The sequence below is a fragment of the Berghia stephanieae genome, chromosome 7 (genome assembly GCF_034508935.2).
Source record: "Berghia stephanieae isolate SIO BIC M18660-M18661 chromosome 7, UCSD_Bste_1.3, whole genome shotgun sequence".
NCBI classification, from domain to species: domain Eukaryota; kingdom Metazoa; phylum Mollusca; class Gastropoda; order Nudibranchia; family Aeolidiidae; genus Berghia; species Berghia stephanieae.
The window spans coordinates 8,909,433-8,937,181 of NC_088366.1; the positions used below are offsets into that span (position 1 = coordinate 8,909,433).

The 27,749-nt window shown below is 36.8% G+C and overlaps 1 protein-coding gene across 1 annotated transcript; it reads right to left on the reverse strand.

Moving 5' to 3' along the window:
* Positions 1-3,719: 3,719 nt before the first annotated feature.
* Positions 3,720-27,749, reverse strand: LOC144976659 (protein arginine N-methyltransferase 5-like). The gene is made up of 16 exons (XM_078920971.1): positions 27,560-27,749; positions 22,495-22,613; positions 21,804-21,889; positions 20,430-20,561; positions 19,693-19,802; positions 17,774-17,987; positions 16,474-16,629; positions 14,876-14,953; positions 13,833-13,891; positions 12,397-12,522; positions 7,156-7,331; positions 6,451-6,563; positions 6,021-6,114; positions 5,300-5,416; positions 4,188-4,252; positions 3,720-4,013 (listed from the first exon to the last, which is right to left on the reverse strand). Exons 1-16 carry the CDS (start codon positions 27,640-27,642, stop codon positions 3,858-3,860), a joined length of 1,884 nt encoding a protein of 627 aa, XP_078777097.1. The 5' UTR covers positions 27,643-27,749; the 3' UTR covers positions 3,720-3,857.

Genomic DNA, 27,749 nt, shown 5'->3' on the forward strand with positions numbered 1-27,749 from the left:
TTAGACCTCCCTAGCCTCATGTACAGAAAACTCAGAGATCTAATTGAAACTTATAAATTGACCAACGGTCTCTACAAAGTAAACGTAGAAGATTACGTCACATTTAACAAGGACAAAAGAACAAGAGGCCACTGTTATAAACTTGCCAAACAAAATTGCCGTTTAAACATCCGAAAATATTTCTTTAGTCAGCGAATTGTTGAGATATGGAATAGCCTGCCTGAAAAAATAGTTAAGCGCCAATCAAGCATAAACAGCTTTAAAAGCCAAATTGACAGTTTGTTTTTAAGGGTTTTACGGCGCAACACGTTTAGGTTATATCAGCGCCAGTAAAAAGGAAGATAATTGGGATAGTCAAAAGTTCTAGAATTACAATTAAAGCACCCAAGAGAGAGTAAGACAAAGGGGAATTGGGAACAAGTAGGGATCAGATGTAGATTCCAAGAGCATACCACCAATGTACTTAGTTTGATATCACCTATAAGTCTCACCCAGACACAAGCACAAGATCCAACAAAGAGGAATACACTCAAATGCTTACATTTTATCATACATTAAAAATAGCAAATATAATAATACATAACAGAGAGATGATTTATCAGGAAAAAAATATCATCTCCCAAAACAATAACTATGCATTTGACTGTTTCCCTCCCAGCTAGGACTCTGGCCAGGGTCGGGACAAAACTAAGCAATCTCATACCAAGACAAAGACAGAAAGCATGTTGGAAAACATATAAGGGGATAGAAGACACAGTAAGTACCCCCCTGCCCACTGTGGAGGTAGGGAACCCCACCCAGAAACTGACAGTTTCCTGCAGGATCTAAAATACAGTACTGATTTCCCCATTGAAGCCAGCCTTTTGACCTCCACAAGTTGGCGGAGACCGATCCAAAGACAATCAATAGGCCACCGGCCCTCTACGATGAACTCTTACTCATCTTCATTGTGTTTTGTTGCATTGTGACACAACACTTACTTTTGACCTGCAGGTCTCTGATTCGAGTCCTGTTGTGGGTGGTGCAAACTTGGGTCCTTGGAAAAGTCTTTTAAATTGACAGAGTTCCCACACCTATTCTTTTAAAAAAAATTCATTGATTTTAAGGTTGTATACGGCATACCTTAAAGCCGTGAAGCTTACCGATAAAGTCCAAGGTATAGTCTGGGAGTTAAATTGAGTCCTCATATTCATATTGCCTAATGCCTATCCAAGTCATTGTCCATTGCTAACCACTCCACACACTTCCTGATTCAAAATTTTAGGTTTCAGTTTCACAGAAAAATATATTTAACAACACTAAAAACACAGTACAAAAAAAAAAATCCACCCAGAACTATCTCAATGGAATCCAGTCAAGGATTTGCATCTCTCCTCATTATCAGTATCAGAAGTGATTTTTTTGAAGACGTCACACTTGATATCCTTTGCCTTTTCCCTCAGCATATTTGCCTTAGCAAGGAGAGTGAAGTCCATTAACTTTTCTGCTGCCTCTTCATGTTCCTTTTAAAAAAATGCAAGATTTGTTTCCAAAAGCTTTCTTCTATTTTTTTTTTTTTGGAGCTTTTATATAGCGCATTATCCACTAAATGTACTCAAAGAGCTTTACAAGGGGTCCCTGGCCAACAGCAAATTTAACATGTAGGACGGGACAGGATGCCTGTTAGTGTTAGACGATATTACAATTTTTTCGGACAGAGATGACGCTAACGGCCAGGTACTCATTTTACACCCGAGTACGGTGAGAGAATGTAAGTAAAGAGCCTTCTCCAAGGACTCAACTATGCACCGAGTGAGGCTCGAACCCAGGACCTTCCAATCCGAAACGGGTGTCATACCACTAGACCACATAGCCGCTTCAAATCCTGAATATCATCATCCATGTTCTTCATTATTTTTCAAAGCTTTCTTCACTTGTTCCTTTTCTTTCATCCTCTCTTCAAAGTCAAAGTGATTAAAATACTTTTTTTTCTACTTTGCTGACTGATATCATAAGATCTTTGTCAACGTGAACTTTGCTGAGGACTCCCAACAAAATTCATGTGATCCGTTTTTCACTTATGACTATGACCCACCTGGCATTTTTTCACTAAAAATAAATTTCCCTGTTTTTTCAAGGTTTTGGACAAAACACACATGCTTTTCCCGGTTTTCAAGGCCTTGAATGCCCGGTTTTCCAGGTTGCATGGGAACCTTGCTTATATTATTCTCTCACTACTCACTGTATTCAGGTGTGAAATGAGTTCCGAGACAGTCGCTGATTCTGTTGGAAAAAAAATTGTAATAACACCTTTAGGTGTCATGTCTCATCCTATACATTGCTGATGGCTTGGGACCCTTTGCAAAGAGCTTTTACTTTGAACGAACATTGTGCTTTATAAAAGCTTCAGTTTTTTTTAATGAAAAATTGTTACAGTGTACGATATCATCAGTTGGATGGTGAAAAGGTTTGAACTGAGATATTGCCAAGTTTAGTTAGAAGGAAAATTTTTATCAAAAAGGAGCTCTTTCCATTCACGATTAAATCAACCCTTTTGTACATCTTCGGGAAATATCAAAGCTTCTCACTTCTAAATATTTTTTTACAGCTAGTCATGTTGAAAAAGTATGAAATTTGAGCAAAGTTGCTGGATGCCTTTCCCATACATCTGACCATAACCATGAAAAATCATCCGATTTACTTCAAATAAAGATTAAACTGCTCTGGGGAGCATATTCTTTCAGATAATGCAAAATTTTTTTTTAAAAAAATGCATATCCAAAATTTCACCTTCCGACTGATTATGTCGAGCACTGACACAATTACTTTAACAAAGTATTGGTGCTGATATAACTTGCTGATTTGTTTTGTATTCATGAACTCTCTTCTTGGGCCAAAAAGATCAACACTTGCAATCTTTTCTTCTTCCTCTTCTTTTTATCCCTGTCTGCTTGCTATCTTTTCTTATCTCTATCCTCATCTGTCATGTTTTTCCCCTTCCTTTTAAACATTTGACACAAGGGATAATGAACAGGGGACATTTATCTTGACGCACAAAAAGACAGAGAGACCAGTTTCAGCCTTCCTGTCGAAGGTAATCATTCATAAAGGACATTGGAATGGTTTGATTAGTTATGATTCCAGGTCTCGGCCATCTTCCACAGAACTGCATCACAATTCATTGGCTGGGTGGGGTCATTTGACCTCCCGTGATGGAAAGGAGGTCACTTGCTGTGTCTTCTATCCCCCTTTTTCTGTTTTTTTTTAGTTTATTGTCTTAATCTTGGAATGGTATTACAGTTCATTCCACTTAATCGCACACTGGTTAATTGCACACTCCACTTATATGCTACAAATTTCCGAAAAACATAATTTTTTCTATGTAATCACTCCGCTTAATCGCACGTCATCTCTGCTTAATCGCTACAACTTGATTGCAGTGACAACCAACAGCCATATGAAATCAACGATGCTGTTATTCCACACAAATTTTTGCCCAAAGACTCTTGAGAAAAAAACAAAACAAAAAAAAAATCAAATCCAAACCAACAATATTAAAATAACAATTGTGTATTTTATTGGCAGTGGTTACAACTATTTTAGCTGGGATATCTAAACCATAATATGACATCTTTCGCTAAATTAGACATGTATAAATACACAATCAACATACAAACCCATCCATTCAGCTGGTATATTGTGGGTGGGTTTTATTTTTAGTTGTTCGCTTTTTAAAAAAATTTTTTTTAGTCTTCCTATTTTACTGGTTATTGCTCTTTTTAAATCAAAGCTAAGTAGTTTTGTTCAGGTTGATTGAAGTTAAAAAGAGGAATAGTTACAATGAGTGACATTCTAGGAGTCACAGAAAGGCCACATAATTACAAGCCGATGGTGTACGACCTTCCTTTAGGGTTGTGTATGGTGGATACCTGACCCCCACAGTGGAAGGCCCATTCATACCAGACATTCTTAGAGCTGCATCGTCGCCAGATGTCTATAGTTATTTGGCTGCCTTGATCCACACTAACAGGAGCCTGGGAAGTTAAAAAAGAAGAGATGTGTTTTAAAAATCTGATAACAATAATAATGATGATGATGCTAAAGTGATGATGTGATGAAGATGACAGCAACAATGATGATGACGATGAAGAAGAAGACAACATTAGTAATGATAATGACAATTAAAAAAAATAATGACTAGTACTTACCTTAATTGGGAACAAGATGGGAAACCAACTGAACATTCCAGGTGAATGTGTCTCTGGTACTATACCTGTAATAAGACAAAACAATTAAATAGCGATGAAAAAACTGAATGCAAGCCTCAATTTGATTGACAAAGATAAATGTTATGGAAGTTTCATGTTTCCCCTTTGTCAACATAACGCGATGAATTAGACACTAAAGGATGAACACGAGATGAGAGGATGGTTTCATTAAGACTCAACAAGCCAACCCAGGCAGGCACTGGTTAAATCAATTGGTTTCCTCAAAGAAAAAAAACTCTCCAACAAAACTTTGAGGAAAGATAACAGATAGGTATTAAAGAGACAACAAATATAGCCAGATAATAATCTCCCCTTACACCCCTCCCTCCAACCCGAGGCAGATGCTTTCCTGCTCAACAGAAATCTCAAGCCATTGTCTATTTACTTCAATCAAATATTGAGGATACCTTAACTCACTCAATCCTAGATATTTTTGCTACTTTTAAAAATTGGGAAAAAAAATGTATTAAAATGAGCATGTGGATAGATAGTTTTATTCAACTACCATAAACATGTAAAAAGGAAAACACATTATCTTTGATACTACGCATATAATTTGTCTCAGAAAAAATGTAATAAATAGGCATGGGGTAAAAGTAAAAGTAATCCGGGTAAACATTGGATATAGTCGGTGTTAGGGTTGAGTGAGTTAACTCTTTCAGCGCTGAGGCTATATTTGCATTTCCGTAACAAAATGGCTGGCACCTGATCGAGGTAGCATGAGAATGACAAGCTACGTCAAATTCGGGGCAAAATCTCAATTAAAATACCCCCATAGGGATAATTGAATATTCTGATGAAAGAAATGATACCATTGGTTCAATTTATAGTCCTTTTGTAGAAAGTAGGATTGGATCACATTATTGTTTTTGCCTTCCAACACCGACCACACTGTGCAGCCATTGGCCAGTAGAACAGATTCTGCTCTGGATGCACAGTGAGACCAATGGCACTGAAAGAGTTAAGATTATAAGATTTAACATTGGTTAAAACAAATCTACACACCATACATAGTATCTAAATACAAACCAGCAAATCAAAGAATGACTTACTCAACATAACGTCCTTGTAGAGATTACTCTCAAAGTAGCCAGCAAATCCATGGACAACACAATTCTCTTCCAGGTCAAAGGTTAATGATTCAAGGCGACAGTTATCAATGACTTCATCTGGAGATGTGATGACAGTAAACACAATATAAAATTCAAAAGTCAATATGTGGATTCTAGAACCTTGTTTAATCAATTTTGTTTCAGTTTTTATCTTTGGCACTTGCAACATTTCAAATTCATGCCAGACCCTAGGAAAACGAAGGCGGTACACAAAATAATAATAAAATAATCGATAAAAATTCCCTTTCTCATTCCAAAAGGGTCAATTAAAAGCTTGAAGGTGGCTATGAAACAGTTCTTAGGGTGGAGGAAGACTTTAGAAGCTGGGTTGATGAAATGAATTTGGAGGTGTAGCCATACACTACTAGCACTAGTAATTAAAAGCAAAAATTAGTATAAAAAGAGCATTAGTTGCAGTACAGTGTGAAGGAATGAGCTTGGGCACGATGACTTGCTGAGGTTCACACAGAGATGTGGGGGTAATAGAACTCGATACCAACTGGGTACAAAGCAAAGACCATACCAATGTGCCACACTCCTCTCAAACAGATGTATCATTATCATTATTAATGTTATTATTATTATTATTATTATTATTATTATTCTTATCAACATCATCATTATGTCATGTGAGTTCAAATAAAAAGATATTTGATATTACCTCTGTTTGGATGTTCAAATGTAAAACAAGGCTTGGGATCCGACAGGATGATAGAGTTATGTAACCTGACCACGTAGGGCATCTCATAGATTGCCTGTGGACAAACAACGGGGTAGATAGAGGGGGGTGGATTATGTGAGTATTATTTTCAAAACTTTCTTGATATCTCTCTCTCTCTCACACACAGACAGAGAGAGAGAGAGAGAGAGAGAGAGAGAGAGAGAGAGAGAGAGAGAGAGAGAGAGAGAGAGAGACTGTATTTTACTGCCATTATATCTCTCTTCAAGATTAGACATTCTTAGCTGTGCTCCTCCCTAGCGACCTAGCGAGCTGTGCTCCTCCCTTGCCTCCCCCCCCCCTCCTCCACCAAGCCATCCAACCCAAACCTCTACAAATTCACCCTCTACGACTACCATAATCCCAGTCGTACCTCTGGTGGCTTTCCACTCTCTGGTTTGAAAGACCGAACCTCGTTGTACAGCTTGGCTGATTGGAGAGGCGCTAAGAAAGACGTGTATTTCTGGGGGATGCTGATGCCGTCGTCTAAAGAAATAAGGAAACAAAAGAAAGGGGGCAAAATGCCATTTTAATTAGCCTTACACCTTACAGCAGTCTAATAATAATAATAATAATAATAATAATAATAATATTAATAATAACAATAATAATAATAATAATAATAATAATAACAATAATAATAATAATAATAATAATAATAATAATAATAACAATAATAATAATAATAACAACAACAATAATAATAATAATAATAATAATAATAATAATAATAATAATAATAATAATAATAATAATAATAATAATAAATAATAACAATAATAATAATAATAATATAATAATAATAATAATAATAATAATAATAATAACAATAATAATAATAATAATAATAATAATAATAATAATAATAATAATAATAATAATAATAATAATAATAATAATGGCTGGTCTAGCACTGAGTACATGTTAGCAAGATTTAGATTTAGATAAAAACCAGCTACACAATCATATTCAGTTGGGAAAGAGAGGGAGAGGGGTTGGGGTAGGGTTCAAACATTATCTTTCTTAAAATATATAAATATCCAAATAAAAAGAAGACAAAAAAAAAATCCCCTCTCACCTTTCAGGTAGTTCTGGGCTCCATCCAGACATTCAGGCGACAACTCGTTGTCTCCAAAGGAGCCCAGCAATTCACTGACCATTATATCAGCTTTGACGGGGGCACTCCACTCGCGCATGTCACATGAGACAATCTCCACTTTGTCTCCCCATTCCTCTTCCTGGATGTTTCGCAACCTGACCCAAAAAAAATATTTTTTTTCATGTATAAATAAAAATCTGTAATTTATTTGGAGAAAAATAAACTCGAATTTCGTTTTGTCATTTATCAGTTTTAGGGATAAAATAAGATTACTATTTCTAATCTTTTGAAATTCTGGTATAAAAATTCTCATACGACCAAATTTGGCTTTATAAATTTTGTTTATACCACACTGCGTGGAATCAGCGCTATTTCAGTTGGAACTCCCAAGGGACCAATAACCCTCCCTGCTCGCTACCTGCATGAGGTCATTGGAGTTCAACTGGTATCAGGCAGTGCCGTGTCCAATGGGGGCAATTATGGATATTTATGGTCTTATAATATGTCTGTATAGCGGGAAAACAATAACAGACTCTTTCACTTCATTATTTTGATTTGAAAAATCAGTTGTCTTTCTAAACATCAGTGAAAATTTGACATTCTTGTGGTTAATAGTTTTCTTTGAATATCACAAATTGTTGATCTAATTTTAAGTGCTTGTAAATTATGGTGCACTTAAATAAAAAATTTGTTATTCAAAACTCAGCGGCAGTATCTCAAGAATTTTAATAAATATCAAAAGTACATATATGCATCTATGTTCCTGTGCAATATTATCATATTGGCAGTTGATTTTCTTGATTTATTCATGGTTTTGTAAGTTCTGTATATTGTTTTTACCAATTCCGTTCCTCTCAAACAGTTGTGTTGATCATAACAGTAAACTGATATGATTTATGTCTTTATGTGGTAAAATAACTCATAAAGATAATATTTTATTGACCAGTAAAGACTAAAAACTAATATTGTGTATGATGTCAATATCTCAATTTACTATCAATCTGCCTATAAAGTATGACTTCTTTACAAGAAAAAAATCAATCACCCAACAAGGTTACTGGACATGCTACAAATATTGCAGTATCAATCATCAATTACAACTAACACTAAGCACTGGTACTGTTAAATTAAATGATTTGCTCAAACAGACGGACATAGTATGTGGACAAAAGAGGATTCAAAAGTATGAGGGCATATAGTTTATTCCAAGTAGTAACCTTTTTCTCCTTATTGACCAACTACATTCAAAACGAACACACTGTCCATATAGTTTATATAGAATCATCTCCTTTCCTCCAAGAATACACATTTAGTCATTGTCTTATAAAGTCATCTGATATACAATTGAACTCCAGTCAGTCAAATTTAGAGATAAAACAATTGAATAACAACCAGAGTCAAATCAGTATAACACCACAGGCATACCACAGCAAGATCATTTAATTTTGGGGAAATCACTGCCATATATATCTGGACGCTTCAGTCTATAAAAAGTTAACACATTCACTTGTGCACAAAAGGAGAACTTGAACTTACATTATATTACTTATTCAACATGCAAGAATACCCTAAACATTGACACCTATATGACACTATAAAGTCGGCATTTCCTGAGACAACCACACAAAAGCAGTGCCGTATACATCTCCAAAATATAATGCCTAACAGTCATAAAAAAATATAATTTTGACTTGAATCGTAAGGGATTTAAGTATAGAAAAAAGTTATCAAGCCATTAAAAAGTTGACTTTCAAATGTGCCCAAAACTCATAATATTTAAATCAGTTAAATGCTTAAAAAATAATATTAGTATTATTTTCGTTTAATGGTTTATATTTTATTCCTAAACTGATATTTGGACATAATTCATGGCATGGAGTACTATGGGAGAGAAAATAAGGATCTCACCAAGTCATGCCAAATAAGAAATTTACAATAAAAAATTCATATCTTTTAAGGTTTTACTGCCCGGACAACAAAACTTGGCATGTGTCAAGATCATCATTTTTACTTTATAATGATGCTTGTTTCAATCATTTTCTGCCGCTGGGAATTAAATTATTGATATGCAAATTACAACAAATTAATTTCATTGATAGCTCAAAAACCACTAAATTGACACCTCTCTTATGAGCAGCCTTAAGAGGATAAATTATTATCAACCATGGCATATGATGAAAGAAACCTTTGCTTTGCTTGTGGTGAGGGAACAATTTTCATATTTGTGTTAGCAACTGAGCAATACCATAAAATATTGCAACAATTAATTACCATTAGCGGCATCACAGATTCCTACTGACCGCTACCTGTTCCACCCATGGGCTGACCCCACTAATGGGGTCAGGTTGACCTAGCACTGAAATACCGCTCAGAGGGGAAAATGCCACGCAGTGACCATAACTCTATATAAAAAACGATGCCAGGACGATTCAGATCAAAGAAATTTAATCAATAGCCAAAATATGAAATTTTGATTAAGTTTATAGGTTTTATTTGGGGATATATTTCTGATTATTTCGTTTATATATATATATATATATATATATATATATATCTTGGAATAATAATACATGGAAGGTAAGCGGCTTCGTTCGCGCAGTCGCAAAGTTGATGCCAGTGGGCGGAGCTTAGACGCCATATTGAAAAGCCCAGGAAACGATTGTTTATCATAGAAACTATAGACGAGTGATGGAAATCATCTTGTGTTGCCGATTAAAACACTCACTTACTAAGGGAATTTAGTCATTATGATGTTGTAAAATACCTTGCAAAGGCAATATTGATTAAATTATTTTCTTCGTTCAATTCTGAAGCCAAAGCACTATCACTACGCACAGTTCGATTTGCTTTGCTTGTTGGTTATGACATGAATAAGGAAAAAGGGAGGAGTATGAGTATGAATAAACACTTGTAAAATATCAAGCAACCACACAGAAAGTAATGGAAGTGCAACTCGAATTAAAGATATCAAAAAATAAGAAGTGGATCCGGTCAGAATCGAACCTGCGTGCCACGAGACGGCATATCTCGCTTGGCCAAGAAGAGAGAACAGCAAGTAGACCATTCGGTCATCCGCTACCAATCTTTACTTGTTACTGGTCACAGTGGCTCAGTTGGTTGGAACGTTGGCTTCGTAACCAGGAGGTCTGAGGTTCGGTTCCCGGCCGTGTCATACTCGTCAGAAGCAGAAAACCCCACATGAACCCAACCACAACCGAGCTATTTCGGTCAACGACAAGGACAGAAAGCGGACGTTACAAAAGATAAGGGGATAAAAGTAGAAGAAAGCATACATCTCCTGCAAGAATGCAGGAGGCCCTCCCAACCACCCACCACTTTTAGCTGACTCTTACAGCACAAAGTGTCGGGGTAGGAATCACATTAAAAATCAGGCCACCACTACACGACCACAATTCTTAATCCTTTCACAGCTAGATTAGATTTCACGTCAAAAATGAGTCGATCCTGTACAGTTTTCATCACAGATTAGTCTAAAGCGCGCTCGAGTCGCATCACATGGACTATCTCTAGGTGAAACTGCATAAGTTAGTCATGTATAGACAAAAGTACGTTTGGTTTTGGTTCGGTTCAACTCAAACCTAGCCATGAAAGGGTTAATGGTGACAACTTAAAATGTGGACGTACCACTGCAGCTATAGCAGTAGTAGAGTAAGCTACCCAATTGCTGCTGGGTGGACAGGGGGAACTGGATAAAAATTCTGGCTGCAAAGGGACTCGAACCGAGACATTTGGCGTGACAGTCCAATGCTCTACCAACTGAACTAACGGGACCCCCGCTACTAGAGCTATGAATTACCATAATTCATCAAAAATTAAGTCACAAAATGCTATTTACATTTTATATTTATTTGTGTAAAGTGACAAAAAAAAAATAATTAAAAAAATAAGACATTATTACACAAAATATCATGGTCACACAAAAAGGTTCATTGTTTGATCATAATTCAATAAGATTTCAAAATAAAACAAAAATCTCAGCAACTTCATTACGTCATTAATAGTTATTACAGAAGTCTGTCATGGCGAGACTGGATTTTACGTCATTCATCATTCAATCCTCTACAGTTCAGAAATTAGCCCCTGTGATACGACTCGAGCCCTCCGAGTGCTCGAGGCGAAAGCTGTAGCGGATGGAATGAGGTTTGACGTGAAATCCAGCCTAGCCAGGAAAGGGTTATACACAAACATATTGGCCTCTTTTTAAAAAATCACACAAGTTAATAATGACATTGTTACTGCCCTGTAAATAAAATGAATTTGTTAAGAACTTGACGGCTTTTACACATTAGCTTCTTTTACAATTGTTCAATGTACAGTTTACCAGCATAGAAATACCTGACCTGAATATATTTCTCAGCTATTGCTTTTAGTAGAAGAATCAAATGATTCTCAGTCCCCTCATGATCAAACATATAAGAATGAAATAATGTAGAAAAAACGGGTTTATTGACGAAAGACTTCATGATGCTTAGCAAAAGCTTAAGGCAATCATATCGATTGAAATGAAAATGATCTTGACCTACAGTTGCAACATATTTTCTGAAATGCTTTTCAGAAATTAAACAGACATCACCGTAACTATGGCCGTAAGGAAGGAATGTTTTGGTCTACCCAATATGGCGGAAGCGGCCAACGGTTGGCTTCAGTATTATGACGTCATCCTCCTTCCATCTATTTTTATTCCAAGATATATATATATATATATATATATATATATATATATATATATATATATATATATATATATATATATATATATATACATATTTTTGGCAATTGGTCCACCCTGGCACATTACTGGTTTGAGGTGATGGGTTACATTTGTTGTTTACAAAACTGAAGCTTACAATCAACGTCTATATTAGTCTTTACTGATTCAAGCTTGTGACTGTTACAGATCCTGGAAGGTCCTGGGTTTGAGCCTCGCTCAGCGCATAGTTGAGTCCTTGGAAAAGGCTCTTAACTCACTTTCTCTCACCATACTGTAACAGCGCCGTCTCTGCCCCCAAAAAATTGTAATGGGCGTCATGTCCTGTCTTGAATGTTAAGTGTTGCTGTTGGGCAGGGCCCACTACAAAGTGCTTTGTCAAAAAAAAATTTTTTACATCTCAGAATACAGCATGAAAACCCCACATGTGAGACGATGCTATCATGACAAAAATATCATCGTTTGAATAAGGAATGAAAAGCATTACTCACGTGATGACAGCATTAGGATTTTTCTCCACTGCATATAATTTCTTCACTTTGACACCCACCTCTTCAGCTGCAGCCAAGGATGCTCTCACCAAGGGACCTCGGCCTGCTCCAACCACCATTAAGATACTGATGATTGTCAGGCGAAGGAGGAAAGGAGAAATGTGAAAAGAAGGTCAGGGGGTGGGTGGCATGGAGGGAGAAGAGAAATGTGAAAAAAAAAATAAAGTAAATGAGAGAGCACGAAGACTAACAAGACATTCTAATAATAATAAATAATGATAAAGTTTACTTGCATAGCGTCCAATCTCGTTGACAAAACAGCTCTAGACGCACAAAATTGTAAAACATCATAATAAACATTTTTGTACACAAACCCATTTACAAGCACGCACACACACATTCCCTCACAACGACACATATGCACCAAAACGTGCATATATGCATACAGAGACGAAAGATAGCTGTTAACATGAATAGAGAATGATAGAATACAAGAGCATGAAGACTAACAACACATGCTTTACACGCCTCTGACAAAAGGAATGATGGAATAGGAGAATATTAAACATTATCATCACTTTAAGACTAAATACAGATCTCTGAATAAGGGATGATAGAATATATACAAGAAAATTACCATTATCAGCACACCCCTCTAAATTAGGATGAATAAATAAGAAATAGAATGTCTGCTATGCGTCATGAACGAAAAAGAAAGAAAAAAACCTCAACAAAACAAACAAAACCCAAAAGACACTGAAAACAAATATGAGACCCATCGAGTCAACCTGGTATTATGTCAGAATTAACCAGATGAAGATATTGGAGTGAAAAGTCAAAAAGATATTTTTAAAAAACAGTTATTTGTTTTAACTAAAATCTTATGAGTTGGCTTGAAATTAAATTTTGAACCTCCGGTTCACATCGACATAATACCATTTTGAGATGGTTGGTCATATATAATCAAGCACGCCAAATCATCAGAAGTTTTAAAATAAATGGTTCGGGTAAAGGTGAAAATTTGTGTCTATGTGTGAGGCCCACTGTCTTCAATCAGTATCATCTCAGGCAGAATCATATGGTGAAAACTGAACTTAAAAAATTAAAACAATCAGGCAGAATCAAATGGTGAAAACTGAACTTAAAAAATTAAAACAATCAGGCAGAATCAAATGGTGAAAACTGAACTTAAAAAATTAAAACAATCATATTTATTTATCAAATTATTCTGTAAGTGAGGAAACCAAACTTATTCTTGGTGAAAAAAACCTTTTAATAAATAAATAAAAAAAAACAAACAAATAAACTTTGACCAAGTCTAACATTTTTGACAATAAATTCAATATTCAGCATATGGTGGTGAATCACGTGTATACAATGTGAATAATTATTTCAAATTCAGAAAAATACAAAGGTAAATGGTGAAAATATCTTACACTTCTTCTGTGTCTCTGTCTTCGAGGGGTATTCGATCCACCAGTGCTCTGTACACAGCCTGCAAACACAAAGTGTGGAAATGATAACCTTATCACCGATGTTTCTTCTTCTTCTTTCCCCCTCATGATGTCTTTACGGCTGAAGGTCAACAAGATGCAGGAAAGCTGTGGTCTTCCCAAGCTCATGCTGAGACCTGTATAGCTTCGTCTTCTCAGGCTAAACGATCGCCCTTTGTTCATTGCATTTTGTACAGTCCTGCAAAACATGTGTGGCATCCTGCTTCCCCTCTCCACATTCACATGATAGTTCAGTTGGCAGAGCACTCGTTTCACATGAAAGGGACCAAGGTTCAATTGAGATTATTTTCTGACCCGCCTGTCCACCCAGCAGCGAATGGGTAGCTGTGTCTTTTAGATTTGGCAGAAAGTACTTTGCGATAGACTAGTGTTCTATCCAAAGGATAGAAAGCAATTGCCCATTTCACACTATAGAAACCGGGATAAACTCCGGCTCCATGTGACTCTGAAGGACTTTTTAAAAAGCCAAATATCACAAAAATGAATATGTTGTTTCATATTTGTCCATTATTCCCTCCAGGATTCCCCAAAATCGAAGTTTTTGGGTTCTGAATGGTAGAGGGGCTTTCTGGATTTGAGTCGTGATGTTCTGGGAGCTTCATTTCTGATGGTTTTTAATGGGGTGCATGGCATAGTTGAAAACCAAAAAGGAGTTATGTCCGGCTGTTTGGGAGGCTTCGTTCAACAACGGTCTGCCTTAAAGAGGAAGCAGAGCATGGCTCAGCGATACAGTCTTTGCTCATCCGCTGCTGAACTGTTTGGCCTTGAGCAAGTCACCTCACCCAATCTCAATTTGTGGCGCTGTACTGTGGCTGTTGCCTTGGTTATTCTAGTCTTCCCTTGGAATAGACTCTTGAGAAAAATTTCCCTATGGGATGAATAAAGGGAATTTTATCTATTTTTATTTTATCTATTTATCTATTATTTGTTTTTTTGTTTGTTTTTAAAGTATGATAAAAAATTACCTTTTGATACTGTGAGTATTTGAAGGGGTCCTTCTCAAAGATTTCATATGTCTGAGATTCCAAATTATCCATCAGAGGCTGTTGAAAACAGGAAAGAAAAAAATATTTTCATAACAATCACGAATCAACACCATCCCCTCCACCACCTACACAATAAAAAAAAAATTAAAAAAAGAAATAATTGAAAGAAACAACAGCAACAACAACAATATCTATACTAATAATACTAATAATAATATAATAATAAAAATAACAATAATTATTATTATTAATGATGAAAATAATATAATAATAATAATAATATCGATAATACAGTGGAAGCTGGTCATTAGAATGACTTGATCAGAGAATTTCTACTTCAAACATTGACATAAATCAAGATGATCACCGACTTGTCAAAGTCTTAACCCTGAAGCTTCATTTGACTATGACTGTCACATGATTATGATTTTCGGACAAGCTGGAGGTCATCTTAAATCAGGGTTTCAATTCAGGAGGCAAAAATTGACTGAACTTTTACACAAACGCATTGACTGACCCTTTAATGAGCGCTGAAGTCTAGTAAAAAGACATTGTGTACTTCTTTCCCGTTTAGCAGGTGATTGGAAAACCTACTGAGGGCTTATAACATACTGAATTCCGTAAACATACGGAAAATTGGCTACATTAATAAATAATCTATATATAAAGCAAAAGTATTTTGGTCACAAATAAAAAAAAAGTGTTGATGGTGACAAAAAGGGAAAAAAGAAAGAAAAATTTTGAATGATTGCCTTTAGGCCCCATTTTTTCTGCACTAACCCCCTTGTTATAGAGTAATTGAGATGATAAACTATAATTGATACTGTGACTATCATCTGGAGAGTGGCAAACTGCACCAGTTTGTTTCATCAGGTCTCTCAAAGCCAGTAAAATTGATTGAAAGGAGGAAATATCTCCTCTGACTCCAAAATCACGAATTTCCGCAGACCGGAGGAAAATAATCAGTTGGTTGTTTGTTTGTTCTTAAGGGTTTTACAGAGCTTGCAACACATTTAGGTCATATCAGCGCCAATAAAAAGGAAGAAAATTGGACAGTAAAAACATTCTAGATGTACAATTAAAAGGACGAGGAAAAGGACATAAGGGAAATGGTTCAAAGAGGGAGCAGATGTAGATTCCAAGAGATCACCTAAAAGTCTCATCCAGACACCAGCACAAGATCCCACTAAGAGGAATACACTCAAATGTTTACAAATCATAAGTTTAGAATAAAAAATAACAGCACATAAAAGAGAGATGATTTACAAGGGAAAAAAATATAATGAATCCCAGTCAAGAATTCTGGCCAGGGTCAGGACTAAATAAAGTCATCTCATTCCAAGGCAAAGACCGAAAGCAATTGGAAAACAGATACCCTTGTATAGAATAGAATAGAAGAGACAGCAAGTACCTCCCCGCCCACAATGGGAGGTCAGAACCTCACCCAGGCCACAAATTTAAAATAGGTTTTTGTCATTATGCGACACTATACCAGTTGGATTACTAACTCTTGTATAAGAGGATGTGTATTATTAAAGAATTAAATATCCGCTATCCTGTCAATCAAGCACAATGACCTGTAAAGGACACTGCAGGAAATCCTCGTATCCTTTGGCAAACTGTCCTACAGTGTCCAGGGGTTCCTGTGTCTGCCAAAGATGCTCCAGGTATTGCTGGTAGGCACGGATGGACTTGTGACGGTCTTGGCCACTCAGAATTACTTGAATATCCAGCTGGGACAAGAAAGATTAAGGATACGAGATTCAAACATTTTGAAAGTATTATCAAGGATAATTGATAAATATTTATCTGTATATATCAATTGGAAATGTATTGTCATTCAAATTGAGAAAAGAGAGGATGATTTTTTTTGGTTTTGAATACTTTTCTTTATATAAAAAAATCTTGATCTTGAGAGTTTCTTTCACACGAGGCCATGTTAAACCCAGGATCAAGTTTGTATAAAATAAAATTTTGAAACAAATCCGAGTCTTCTTCAATTTTGAATACCTTCTTTCAAAATATCAGGGTGAAATTAAACTGACAAGGGCGGGAGCTGAGAAAATTGGTTGGCCTGATGGTAACACCACTATGTAAAGATTAGGAAAACCTCTATGATTTTCTTTTGTTTTTTTTTGTTTTTTTTTTAAGGGTTTGACGGCACTTGCAACACATTAAGGTCATATCAGTGCCAGTAAAAAGGAAGAAAATGGGATAGTAAAAAGTTCTAGAATTACAATAAAGCATCCAAGAAAAGGGAAGACAAAGGGGAATTGGTTCAAATAAGAAACGGGTGTAGATTCCAAAAGCACTCTATCAAAGTACTTAGTTTGAGATCACTAAAAGTCTTATCCAGACACAAGCACAGGTCCCCGCTAAGAGGAACACACTCAAATGTTTTACATATCATATATAATATAAAGAAAGCGTAATACAGTGCATAACAGAGAGATGATTTACAATGAAAAATATATCATCTCTCAAAACTATCTATACATTCGACTGTTTCCCTTTCAGCCAGGGCATCTGGCCAGGACCAGGACAAAACCAAGTAATCTCATTCCAAGACAAAGACAGAAAGCATGTTGGAAAACAGAGACAATGCTGTTAATGGCCAGGTACTCATTTTACACATGAGTACGATGAGAGAATGTGAGTAAAGAATCTTTTCCAAGGACCCAACTATGGGCAGAGTGAGGCTGGAACTCAGGACTTTCAGATCCGAAAGAGAGTTCTATACCACAAGACCACGTAGCCGCACGAGTCACCTAATCTGAAAACTTTACTTTTCAAATATAATTTCAAATCATCCTTGACAAAATAGAAAACCTCTTTAAATAACGGTTGTGGGACAGAGATATAAAAAGAGTGATCTACCTTGAAAAATTTCCTGATCACATTCTGATGCACCTTTGACAAAACTGGATAGCCCTTTTTGTTTGTAAGAAACAAGGATGTAGACACAACCAAGGCCTTCACTGGTTCAGACATCCATCGATCTATCACAGACGCTGAGGGCAGATCTCCTGTTAGCTCTAAAGCCAAACACAATCTTTTGTTGGTGTCACACAGTAAACGGAATTTATTCCACCTGAAAATGAAACGCAAAATCTTCAATTTTATCAAATTTTATTGTTAAATTATATCTTTTTTAAATTAATACAGTAGAACTCGGAAATAGCAAGTTCGACGGGTCCACTCCTGATTACTCGCTATTTCCGAGTTCTCGCTATTCCCGAGTTGCCAGGAAAGGTCACTCGGCCGTACAAAAATATGGAAAGACAGTGTGTGTGTTTGTTTGTTTGTGCGCGTGTGCCGCGCGTGCGTGCAAATGACTGTGTGTGGATAAAGTTCGTGTGAGGACGGGGTTGAACACGGCCTTCGTCAACTACGTAATGATGGCCACAGGTTGAAGTTGATCCACCCCTTCCATTTCCATCAAGATTTCGTGTATGTGTGTGTGCGAGTGTTTGTATGCACTAGGCATGTTTGATGAGGTAAGCAAGCGCATCACTCAATCACTGACCTACTGAAATGATGGTTCCACGCTCCCCTCTCTCGCTGATCGTGTCGTTCGTTAACGAATGCGACTCGCTGCGAAGTGAGGCATGTTGACATTGTTGGCTGCCAGTGCTTACCTCGCGCACAAACACACACACCCAACCCCCACCCAAATTTGTTTCGCCTACTATGTACTCTCGACTAGGCAACTATGTAATATTACTCGTAACGAAAAATAAGAAAAAAAAAGAAGCTAGGCTAAAAATATTTAAATCGCCCTTGTCTGGTGTTTTGCTTTACTTCGTTCGAAGTCCTAGGCTGGGGCAGGAAATGCTCGTTATTTCCGAGTTGTCATCTTTTTCATACTCGCTACTTGCATGCTAATTTTATTGACTCAAATGAGAGAAAAAAAACGGGGATTTAGATTTTACTCGCTATTTCCAAGTTCTCGCTATTTCCGAGTACGTTACTTTCATGTTCTACTGTACATATTAACAATGGAATATTCTACATGTAAGGACAAATATTAAAATTAAATTAAATTTTCCTGTTTTGGCATTTGAAATAAAAAGTCATGGACCGCCATAGTCAGTGGCTTTGATGGCAATGAGGCACCATGCCTTGTCAATTTATAATGTTAAGCAATAATTGAAGGTGGTCAGAGGGTTTCGATGATTGCAAAACTGTCGTGAGAGAATGTCAAGAAAATGCCTCCACAAGGACATAACTTTGCACTGTGCACCACAGGATTCAAACCGGGACCTCAAGGCTCGAAAGCGAGTGTCAAACCACACAACTTCAAAGATGCACTTTACATGGGTGCAAGCAACTGGACCTCAAAAAGCCTGCAAGTCTACTTATGACCAGAAATATAATCTGAAAAAGCCTGCAAGATTCACGGACTTACGTTTTTGTCTATGTCAACTTTCATTTCTTCTCTAATCAACTTCCGGTTCAAATTTAATAATATAACTATCACTTCCGGGTCACAGTAGCATCGTGATTCAAAAGTTTCGATTAAAATCATATGGACGTACCCGACCCGATTGTTGGGGCCTAAACAAACAAACAAAAAAAATCAATCAAATCCAAATCGCAAAAAGCCGACGACGTTTTTTTCGGTAATCCAATTGGCCGGCTGTAGCCGGCACTCTTGCACCAATGACTTTAAGATGGAATCTCAGTCCAGCTAATTTTGTAGTATCAGACGTGCTTGGTATAAATGTACTGTATTCATTTATCTATTTATATAAAAAAAAATAATGGCGAAAATGTATAAAAGCATGTGTGCTGACCACTGCCAAGTGTCATCCTGTAGATGTCCATCTTCTGGACTGTCCAGGCCCTCAATGACGTCATCACACTGGTCTCTAGCACTCAGCATTGGAACCTTGATCCAGTATTGCTGCAATACAGAGGAAAGTAAAAATCAACGTTTCAATCGTGAAATTAGTCCTTTTTATAAAAAATCATAACATCAACTAATCTGTACTTTTATAAAATCGGGTTGAGGGTTAACATAGTTCCATACAGCTCGTTTAATTTTTGCCAAGCAACACAGAATTACTGGCAAATCTAAAAATTATAAAACTATTTTTCACTTTGATATACAAAACATAATACAATGCATAACAAAGATATGATTTACAAGGGAAAAAAAAAATTATCTCCCAAAACTAACTTTATACATTTGACTGTTTCCCTCTCAGCCTGGGTATCTGGCCAAGGCCAGGACAAAAAGCAAATGATCTCATCCCAAGACAAAGACAGAAAGCACGTTGGCAAACAGATATAGGGGGATAGAAGACACAGAAAGTACCTCCCTGCCCAGTATGGGAAGTCAGGAACCCCACCCAGCAATATATCCTTGTAGCCAGTTTGAAACCACTGATATATTACTCTAGTATTAAGTCCATAGGCAGTCAAACATTCGAGGGTTTTCATGGGGTGTGATTGTAAGTGCGTTGGCGTGTGTGTAGAGGGGACAGAGAGAATTAAACACACAGATCAAATATGTGCGTGGATGTTTTACCTGCACATGAAAGCTCTGTATCATTTGTTCACTGATACACTGGGCCAAATTAGAAACATTGCCCGATGGTAAATTGATGAGAACAGCTGGTAATCCAAGATGAGCAGCCCAGGTGAGTTCTTCTTTCAAGGCCTGGTTTCAAAATAGAAATAATATAACAAAACAAAAGAAAGAATATCACTATTACCAATACCATTATCATTTTTGGGTGGGGTGGGGGGGGGGGGGGGAGAACTAAGATGAGCAGCCCAGGTGAGTTCTTCTTTCAAGGCCTGGTTTCAAAATAGAAATAATATAACAAAATAAAAGAAAGAATATCACTATTACAAATACCATTATCATTTTTTTTTGGGGAGGGGGGGGGGGGGGGGACTAAGTTGAGCAGCCCAGGTGAGCTCTTCTTTCAAGGCCTGGTTTCAAAATGGAAATAATATAACAAAACAAAAGAAAGAATATCACTATTACCAATACCATTATCATTTTTTTTTGGGGGGGGGGGGGGACTTTAACATTGAAATAACACTAACGATAAGAAGCACACAATGCTTCTTAACATAACAATAAATAAATTTTAAAAAAAATAAATTTCCAGCAAAACAGTTTGGTGCGACATATCAATACATTTCAAATAATCCCCAACATGTCAAGAAGTCTCCAGGAAGACTTGGGTTTGAAACTTTTAGGCAAATTAAAGGTCATCTCAAATGATATTTATGAAGTTAACAGTTTTTAAAGGTTTTCAGGATAAAATCAAATATGCATATTTCATCCATTATATGGGAGAACAGTAACAATTTAATGTTGTTTAATGTAAAGATATGAGTGACAAGGTGTGTAGGGCTTGCATTGTTTAAACTGGATGAAGACGGCTCTCATTGTACGATACCAGCCATGGAACTTTCCATTTCAAAACTCATCCTCACGTTAGAGCCGAAAACTAAAATAACTAAGTTGTTGCTTCCACAGTTAGAAACAGATGTTGGCAATCCGTAAAGCTATCCACCCATGCATCCAAAAACATGCTGCAGCAGCACTTTTTATGTTGTTTTTTTTGTTATATCAGAAATCAAAAAGGCTAATCGAATACATAAGGTTAAAAAAAAATCAAAATCAATCGATCTAGATAAAATAAACTTAATAAAAATAAGTAATATTTGATATGATGAAGGTTAGTAATTTCCTTGCAAATATAAAAGCATAACAGGAAAATTATATAAAAAAGAAAAATGATAGCTTGGATTTTTTTCTGCTTTTTCAGGTTTGTAATTTCTTCAAATAAAATCTTTAAGGAGGAATTCCTCTTTATCTTTTAATTGCTAAAACTTCATCAGAGTAGCATTGATGATCAGAGATCAACTCAAATAAAATACCTACCAATTCAGAGTTTTTGCGGGTGTTGTAATGTGAAGAGTCCAACTTGAGCCAGGGAGAAACCTTCCCAACCACCAGAGAGTTCCAGTCTTCAATCAATATGACGAGGGATTGGGATGGGGGTGGGGAGTGTAAAGTAGAAGAGGATCGTTTTAAAACTTTTAGAAAAGAATAAAACATAAATTTAAAAAAAAACAAAAAACATAAAAACTTGATCATTTATAGAGCACAATATCCACTAAACTTGCTCACAGGGCTTTATAAGCGGTTTACTTGTATGGTTAAAATCGATGCCATAGAAATGAGGAGAATATAGCATTATGAATTATAGTATAGATTTTTCCAAATACAAATTATTGTAAAGTGTTCAAGCTAAATTAGTAGTTTTCCAGAACAGAACAGTCGATAGAGTTATGAGGGTAACCCCAGTTTCTATCTAAACGTGTGTGTGGTTGTGTGTGTGTGTGTGAGTGTGAGTGAGAGAGAGAGAGAGAGAGAGAGAGAGAGAGAGAGAGAGAGAGAGAGAGAGAGAGAGAGAGAGAGAGAGAGAGAGAGAGAGAGAGAGAAAGAGAGAGAGAGAGAGAGAGAGAGAGAGAGAGAGAGAGAGAGAGAGAGAGAGAGAGAGAGAGAAGACAGGAATACATCAGAGAGTCATTGGAAACAAACTTAATAAATGATAAAAAATGATAAACACCTTGACTTGAAAGGCACATGTCGGAACGTGTCAAGGCACATTTCCTATTCTTGGCAGGTCCAGTGATAAATTCACGCTTAAAGCGAGGATTAACCAAAGGCAGACATACGAAGTCAAATCTGAAAAAAAATTTTATGAAGAAAACTTTTGTCTTAATACAACAAATTTCATTGAGAACTGGTGAGAATGTTGTGATAAAACTCAATATTTAGTGGTATCAGTGTTCGAAAATTAACCAATTATGGCCAACTACAAAAGATAATTCATTGAATACTTGAGCTTTTAAACAGCGCAATATCCACTAAACATGCCCAAAGCGCTTTACAATGGATCTCATTTAAAGTGACATGACCCTGTAGGCGATATTAAAATTTATTTCCGACAGTACTCATTTTACATATGAGTAAGGTGAGAGAATGTGAGTAAAGAGCTTTTTCCAAGGACTCAACTATGCGCTGAGCGAAGCTCAAACCCAGGACCTTTCGAAAGAAAGAGTCATACCACAAGACCACATAGCTGCAGATTGAATAATCTCTCAGACTGGTTAAAAATAACAACAAAGGGTTCATAAAGAAGTGCCTTGATGAAAACACAGAATAAAAACATTTCGAAGCGACTAGAATTCATTCTGATAGACTGACACCTAAAGCAACAATAGATATATCGCTCTGAGAGAGTGACATCTAACACAACACTTGTATCACCCCAGCATGTTGGTAATGCAAAAATAGAGTCACTAAAACTATAAAAGGGAAAACATCTATAATATACCATGTTTTTTTTTTCTTTCTGCTAATGTGAAATATACATTTAAATTAAAATAAAAGTGGCAATAATTCATATATGAAAGAATTTCCTCTAAATAGACATGATTAAATATCTCCATAACAATAAATCAAGTGGATCTGTGGCATAGTGCAAGCTAATTGACTCTTGATTGGAAGGTCCTCTGTTCAAATCCCAACAGCGACATTTTTTTTTCAATATCAATGTTCCATTATCTTACTTCTGTCAATCTATTTTTTTTTTTTACTTTTGTTTATCTATTTATTTTATGGAAGCCGCTATTTTCACAGTACGATGAAAATAGCCTGACATTGTGTGGGAGACTATATTCACCATACGGTAATTTCTTTTTTTTTAATTGAGCATTTATATAGCGCAATATCCACTTAACGTGCTCAATGCGCTTTACAAGGGGTCCCTGGTCAACAGCAACATTTAACATGTAGGACGAGACATGACGCCTGTTAGGCGATATTACAATTTTTCGGACAAAGACAACGCTGTTAACGGCCAGGTACTCATTTTACACCTGAGTACGGTGAGAGAATGTGAGTAAAGAGTCTTTTCCAAGTACTCAACTATGCGCCGAGCGAGGCTTGAACCCAGGACCTTCCGATCCGAAAGCGAGTGTGATACCACTAGACCACATAGCCGCGAGTACGGTGAAAATAGCCTGACAGACTATTTTCACCGTACTGTGATAATGGTGTGGAAAGCTATATTCACTGTACGGAGACAATAGTGTGGGAGACTATATTCACCGTACGGTAATATCTTGGTAGACGATTTTCACTGTACGGTGAAAATAGCCTGACAGACTACAGTGCACTCTGGATACGTCGACGTTGCCTAAGTCGATTTTTACCTAAGTCGATTTTTTTTCTTGGTCCCTCCCCCTTCTTCCTATACAACATTAGTAAAAAAAAAAAAACTCCACATAAGTCGATGTCGCTTAAGTCGATGTTCTTATCACTCATGACTACAAAAAAATCACAAATAAACAAGTATTTCCATTGGTTAAAAAAGCTACCAGTAAGAATTTTAAGTGGTTAAGAATATCCGCGAACGATTGGCGCACATCGATGTAATGTAGGTGCTTTGCCTGACATCCGTGTTCAATGTACATGAGCAGTATTGAATAACTTTAATTTCTCCATCTCAAATTTTACATTCTCGCAACTTCAAGTTCAAGATTTTTTTTTGGTTCTAATCCCAGGCCATCCTATGTAATGGCCCTCTTAATTAGTATCAATTTTATCAAGAATAATTCAAGTCAAGTCTACAACTACAATGGCAAACCTATCGCGGAAAAGGAAGATTCAAGATTCGATGCATTTGGAAAGTTTGGCATGCGACAAAAAATCATCGCATAGGAAATTGGCATACCAGCCATTTCTGTCTCGACGATTTACAAGAAGCATGACCTTGACCTAGCGGCTCCTACCCTTCAGCTTTTCGCGGAATAATTTCACTTAATTGGTATACATTTCACATTCAAGGCAAAAATTCCGCCTTTCACCTTTCCCATCAAGGAAAATAAAAAAAAATAAAAAATCTCTAGCGAAAAAAAAGTGAGCTATGGCTTATTTCGTCATCTCCTATGGTCAATCAACACACATTTTGTATGTCTGATTAGTCTCTTCAAAGTGTGTGCTGCTGATGTCGGATAATATTTTATGTTTGGGAGGGGGGTTGACCGAAGTATTATTATTATTATTATTATTATTATTATTATTATTGTGACTCCGATTCGTGAGGTCAATGACCTTGGTAATATTATATGTTGGCTTCAATCGGTAATAATATTATTTGAGTACGGTCAGCTTCTTTCCCTATTTAATTTTAGCCCTGTGTCCGTGTGTGTGTGTGTGTGTGTGTGTGTGTGTATGTGTACCGGCACGCGCGTTTGCTTGATTAGGTGTGTGTATGTGGGAGGGGGTGGGGGGAGGAGGGTCCTGACAAGGTTAAATCCATCCATTCAATGCTTTGCTCTCAGACGGCCAGGACCTGTGTGTTCTCTATTATTATTTGACCCCATTCTTAGTCTTTACACAATCTGTACATTTTTACACATTTTTTATTTTTAATCATTTGAGTACTTTTGGATTGTCTATTACATTTTCTGTTGCAAAGCATGTCATAGTCAATAACAATAAGTTGATTCCGCTTTTTTAAAATCTCAAATTCCGATTGTTATGTATTCTGATTCCTCTATGGGGCTATTGGGGGTAACCTCTGACGACCACTACAGAGACCGCGCGATATGAAGGGACATACTTATTCTAGATTGGTTTGCTTTGTTCAAATGAGTTTTTGCTCATTTGGTTACCCTCCGGTTAAGTTGATTTTCGGATAAGTCGATTTTTTTCTCGGTTCCCCTGGTCATAGTCTTATCCGGAGTCCACCGTATTTTCACCATACTGTGATAATGGTGTGGAAAGCTATATTCACTGTACGGAGACAATAGTGCGGGAGACTATTTTCACCGTACGGTAAAATCTTGGTGGACGATTTTCACTGTACGCTGAAAATAGCCTGACACACTATTTTCACCATACGGTGATAATAGTGTGGGAGACTTATTTTCACTGTACGGTAATATCTTGGTGGACAATTTTCACCGTACGGTGATAATGGCATCTTGGTAGCCAACAAACTTCACGGCGTTTGTCTGTGTTGAATCTATGACCTCAAGAAGGCGGAGGGAGCGGCTCAAGATAGACATAGAGATTGAAATCACCTTTTCTCGAGTTGTGAATAGCTCATACTCATACAGTAGAGCCACGGCGGAGTTGTTGTACCAGTTAGGTCGCGGGTTCGAGACCCCATCGTCTGACAGACTATTTTCACCGTATGTATTAGCCAATCAGAAGCCAGGATACTAACTGTGACGTATGCGCCTCTGCATCCAGACCATTAGAATTCGACCCGACATCATTTTCATTTTCTTCCTGCGTACAGACCAGTTTTTAAAAAAAGAAAAAGTTTGCCGAGAACAAAGGAGGCCTCCCGAAAGCTCCTCGTTATAGCATTTCTTTCAATTTGTATTTTCACTTTGGACCTTTTGTCAGACATTTATTTATTCAATTTGTCATCATATAGAACAAACCTTGATAGATTTGTGAAAGTTTAAAAATTCCTAATTTGACCATTGTTTTGATTCTCGGCCGCCATTTTGATTTGTGAGGTATTGATAGGCATTGCAAAGCAGTCCTAGGGTTGTTTTTGTTTTGTTTTTCCTATTAGGGATAATTAAAGGTACTAAGTTGTACTTTTTCTTAGGAGCGAATATTTGGCATGATGAGCTTTCGGAAGGCCTCCCAAAATAATACAGGCGGGATGGTGGATTCAGAATTGGTTACAGTTACCGATGAAGCTTTCCAATTTCGTGGCGGCGATGGGGTCTCAAACCCGCGACCTTTGTTTCTGGTACAACAACAACACCTGGCCGGGGAGGCAGTGGCTCTACTGTATGAGTATGAGCTATTCACAACTCGAGAAATAGTGATTTCAATCCCTATGTCTATCACCGTACGGTGAAAATCAGCCACCAAATTATTACGGGAGGTGAAAAAAAGTCTCCCACACTATTATCACCGTACGGTGTAAATCGTCCACATAGATATTACAGTACGGTGAAAAAAGTCTCCCACACCATTATCACCATACGGTGAAAAGCATCCACCAAGATATTACCGTATGGTGGAATAAGTCTCCCACACTATTATCACCATACGGTGAAAATCGTCCACCAATCGTATGGTGAAAATAGTCTCCCTAATATTCATATATCACCGTACGCTGAAAATCGTCCACCATAATATTACTGGACGGTGAAAAAAGTCTCCCACACTACCATCGCCTTACGGTGAAAATAGTCTCCTTCACACGGTCAGGCTATTATCACCGTAAGGTGAATTTTAAGGTGAAAATAGCGGCTTCCTCATTTTATTCCTCCTTTTTCTCTTTCATTAATTTGTTTTCATTTCTATCAGTATACTTTTACCACGTTTTATCATTTTTTCTTAGGGTTAGTTGAGGAAATATTTGGTTTGTATTTGTATCCCTTAGCCTTAGCACGAGGCCGAACTTAGGAAGGCCTCCCGAACTTTAACTTTAAACATCAATAAATTGTTTTGACATCATAGGTTTTTGTATAGAAAAAAAAAAGAAAGAAAGGCAACACTCAATATTGCTTAACAAGAGAATAGGCAACTCATCCTAATGAGACAGGGATTCAGTGTCTGTGTCTAACACGAAACAATAACAAACAACTCACCCTTTTTTCCCAGCGACGTCGAGAGCAACAAAAATATCTGGGCAGCAATGAAAATCCCTACCACAAGAAAGTCTTGAAGACATATTTCTGGAGATTACAGGTCCTAGCTAAATAATCAAGAATGAGCAAATTCGTTGATAAACAAACTGTTACTGTTATCCCTACAGCGGAAAAGGGAATCAGAGTTCTC

What these genes read in the sequence shown, in the direction of transcription:
- LOC144976659 (XM_078920971.1), bottom strand. Translation starts at nt 27,642, where the DNA reads ATGTCTTCAAGACTTTCTTGTGGTAGGGATTTTCATTGCTGCCCAGAT. An exon ending in TGATCAGGAAATTTTTCAAG is followed by an intron (nt 16,630 to 17,773) that starts GTAGATCACTCT and finishes TTCTTGTCCCAG; the next exon opens with CTGGATATTCAAGTAATTCT. An exon ending in CTACAAGGACGTTATGTTGA is followed by an intron (nt 4,253 to 5,299) that starts GTAAGTCATTCT and finishes GTCTTATTACAG; the next exon opens with GTATAGTACCAGAGACACAT.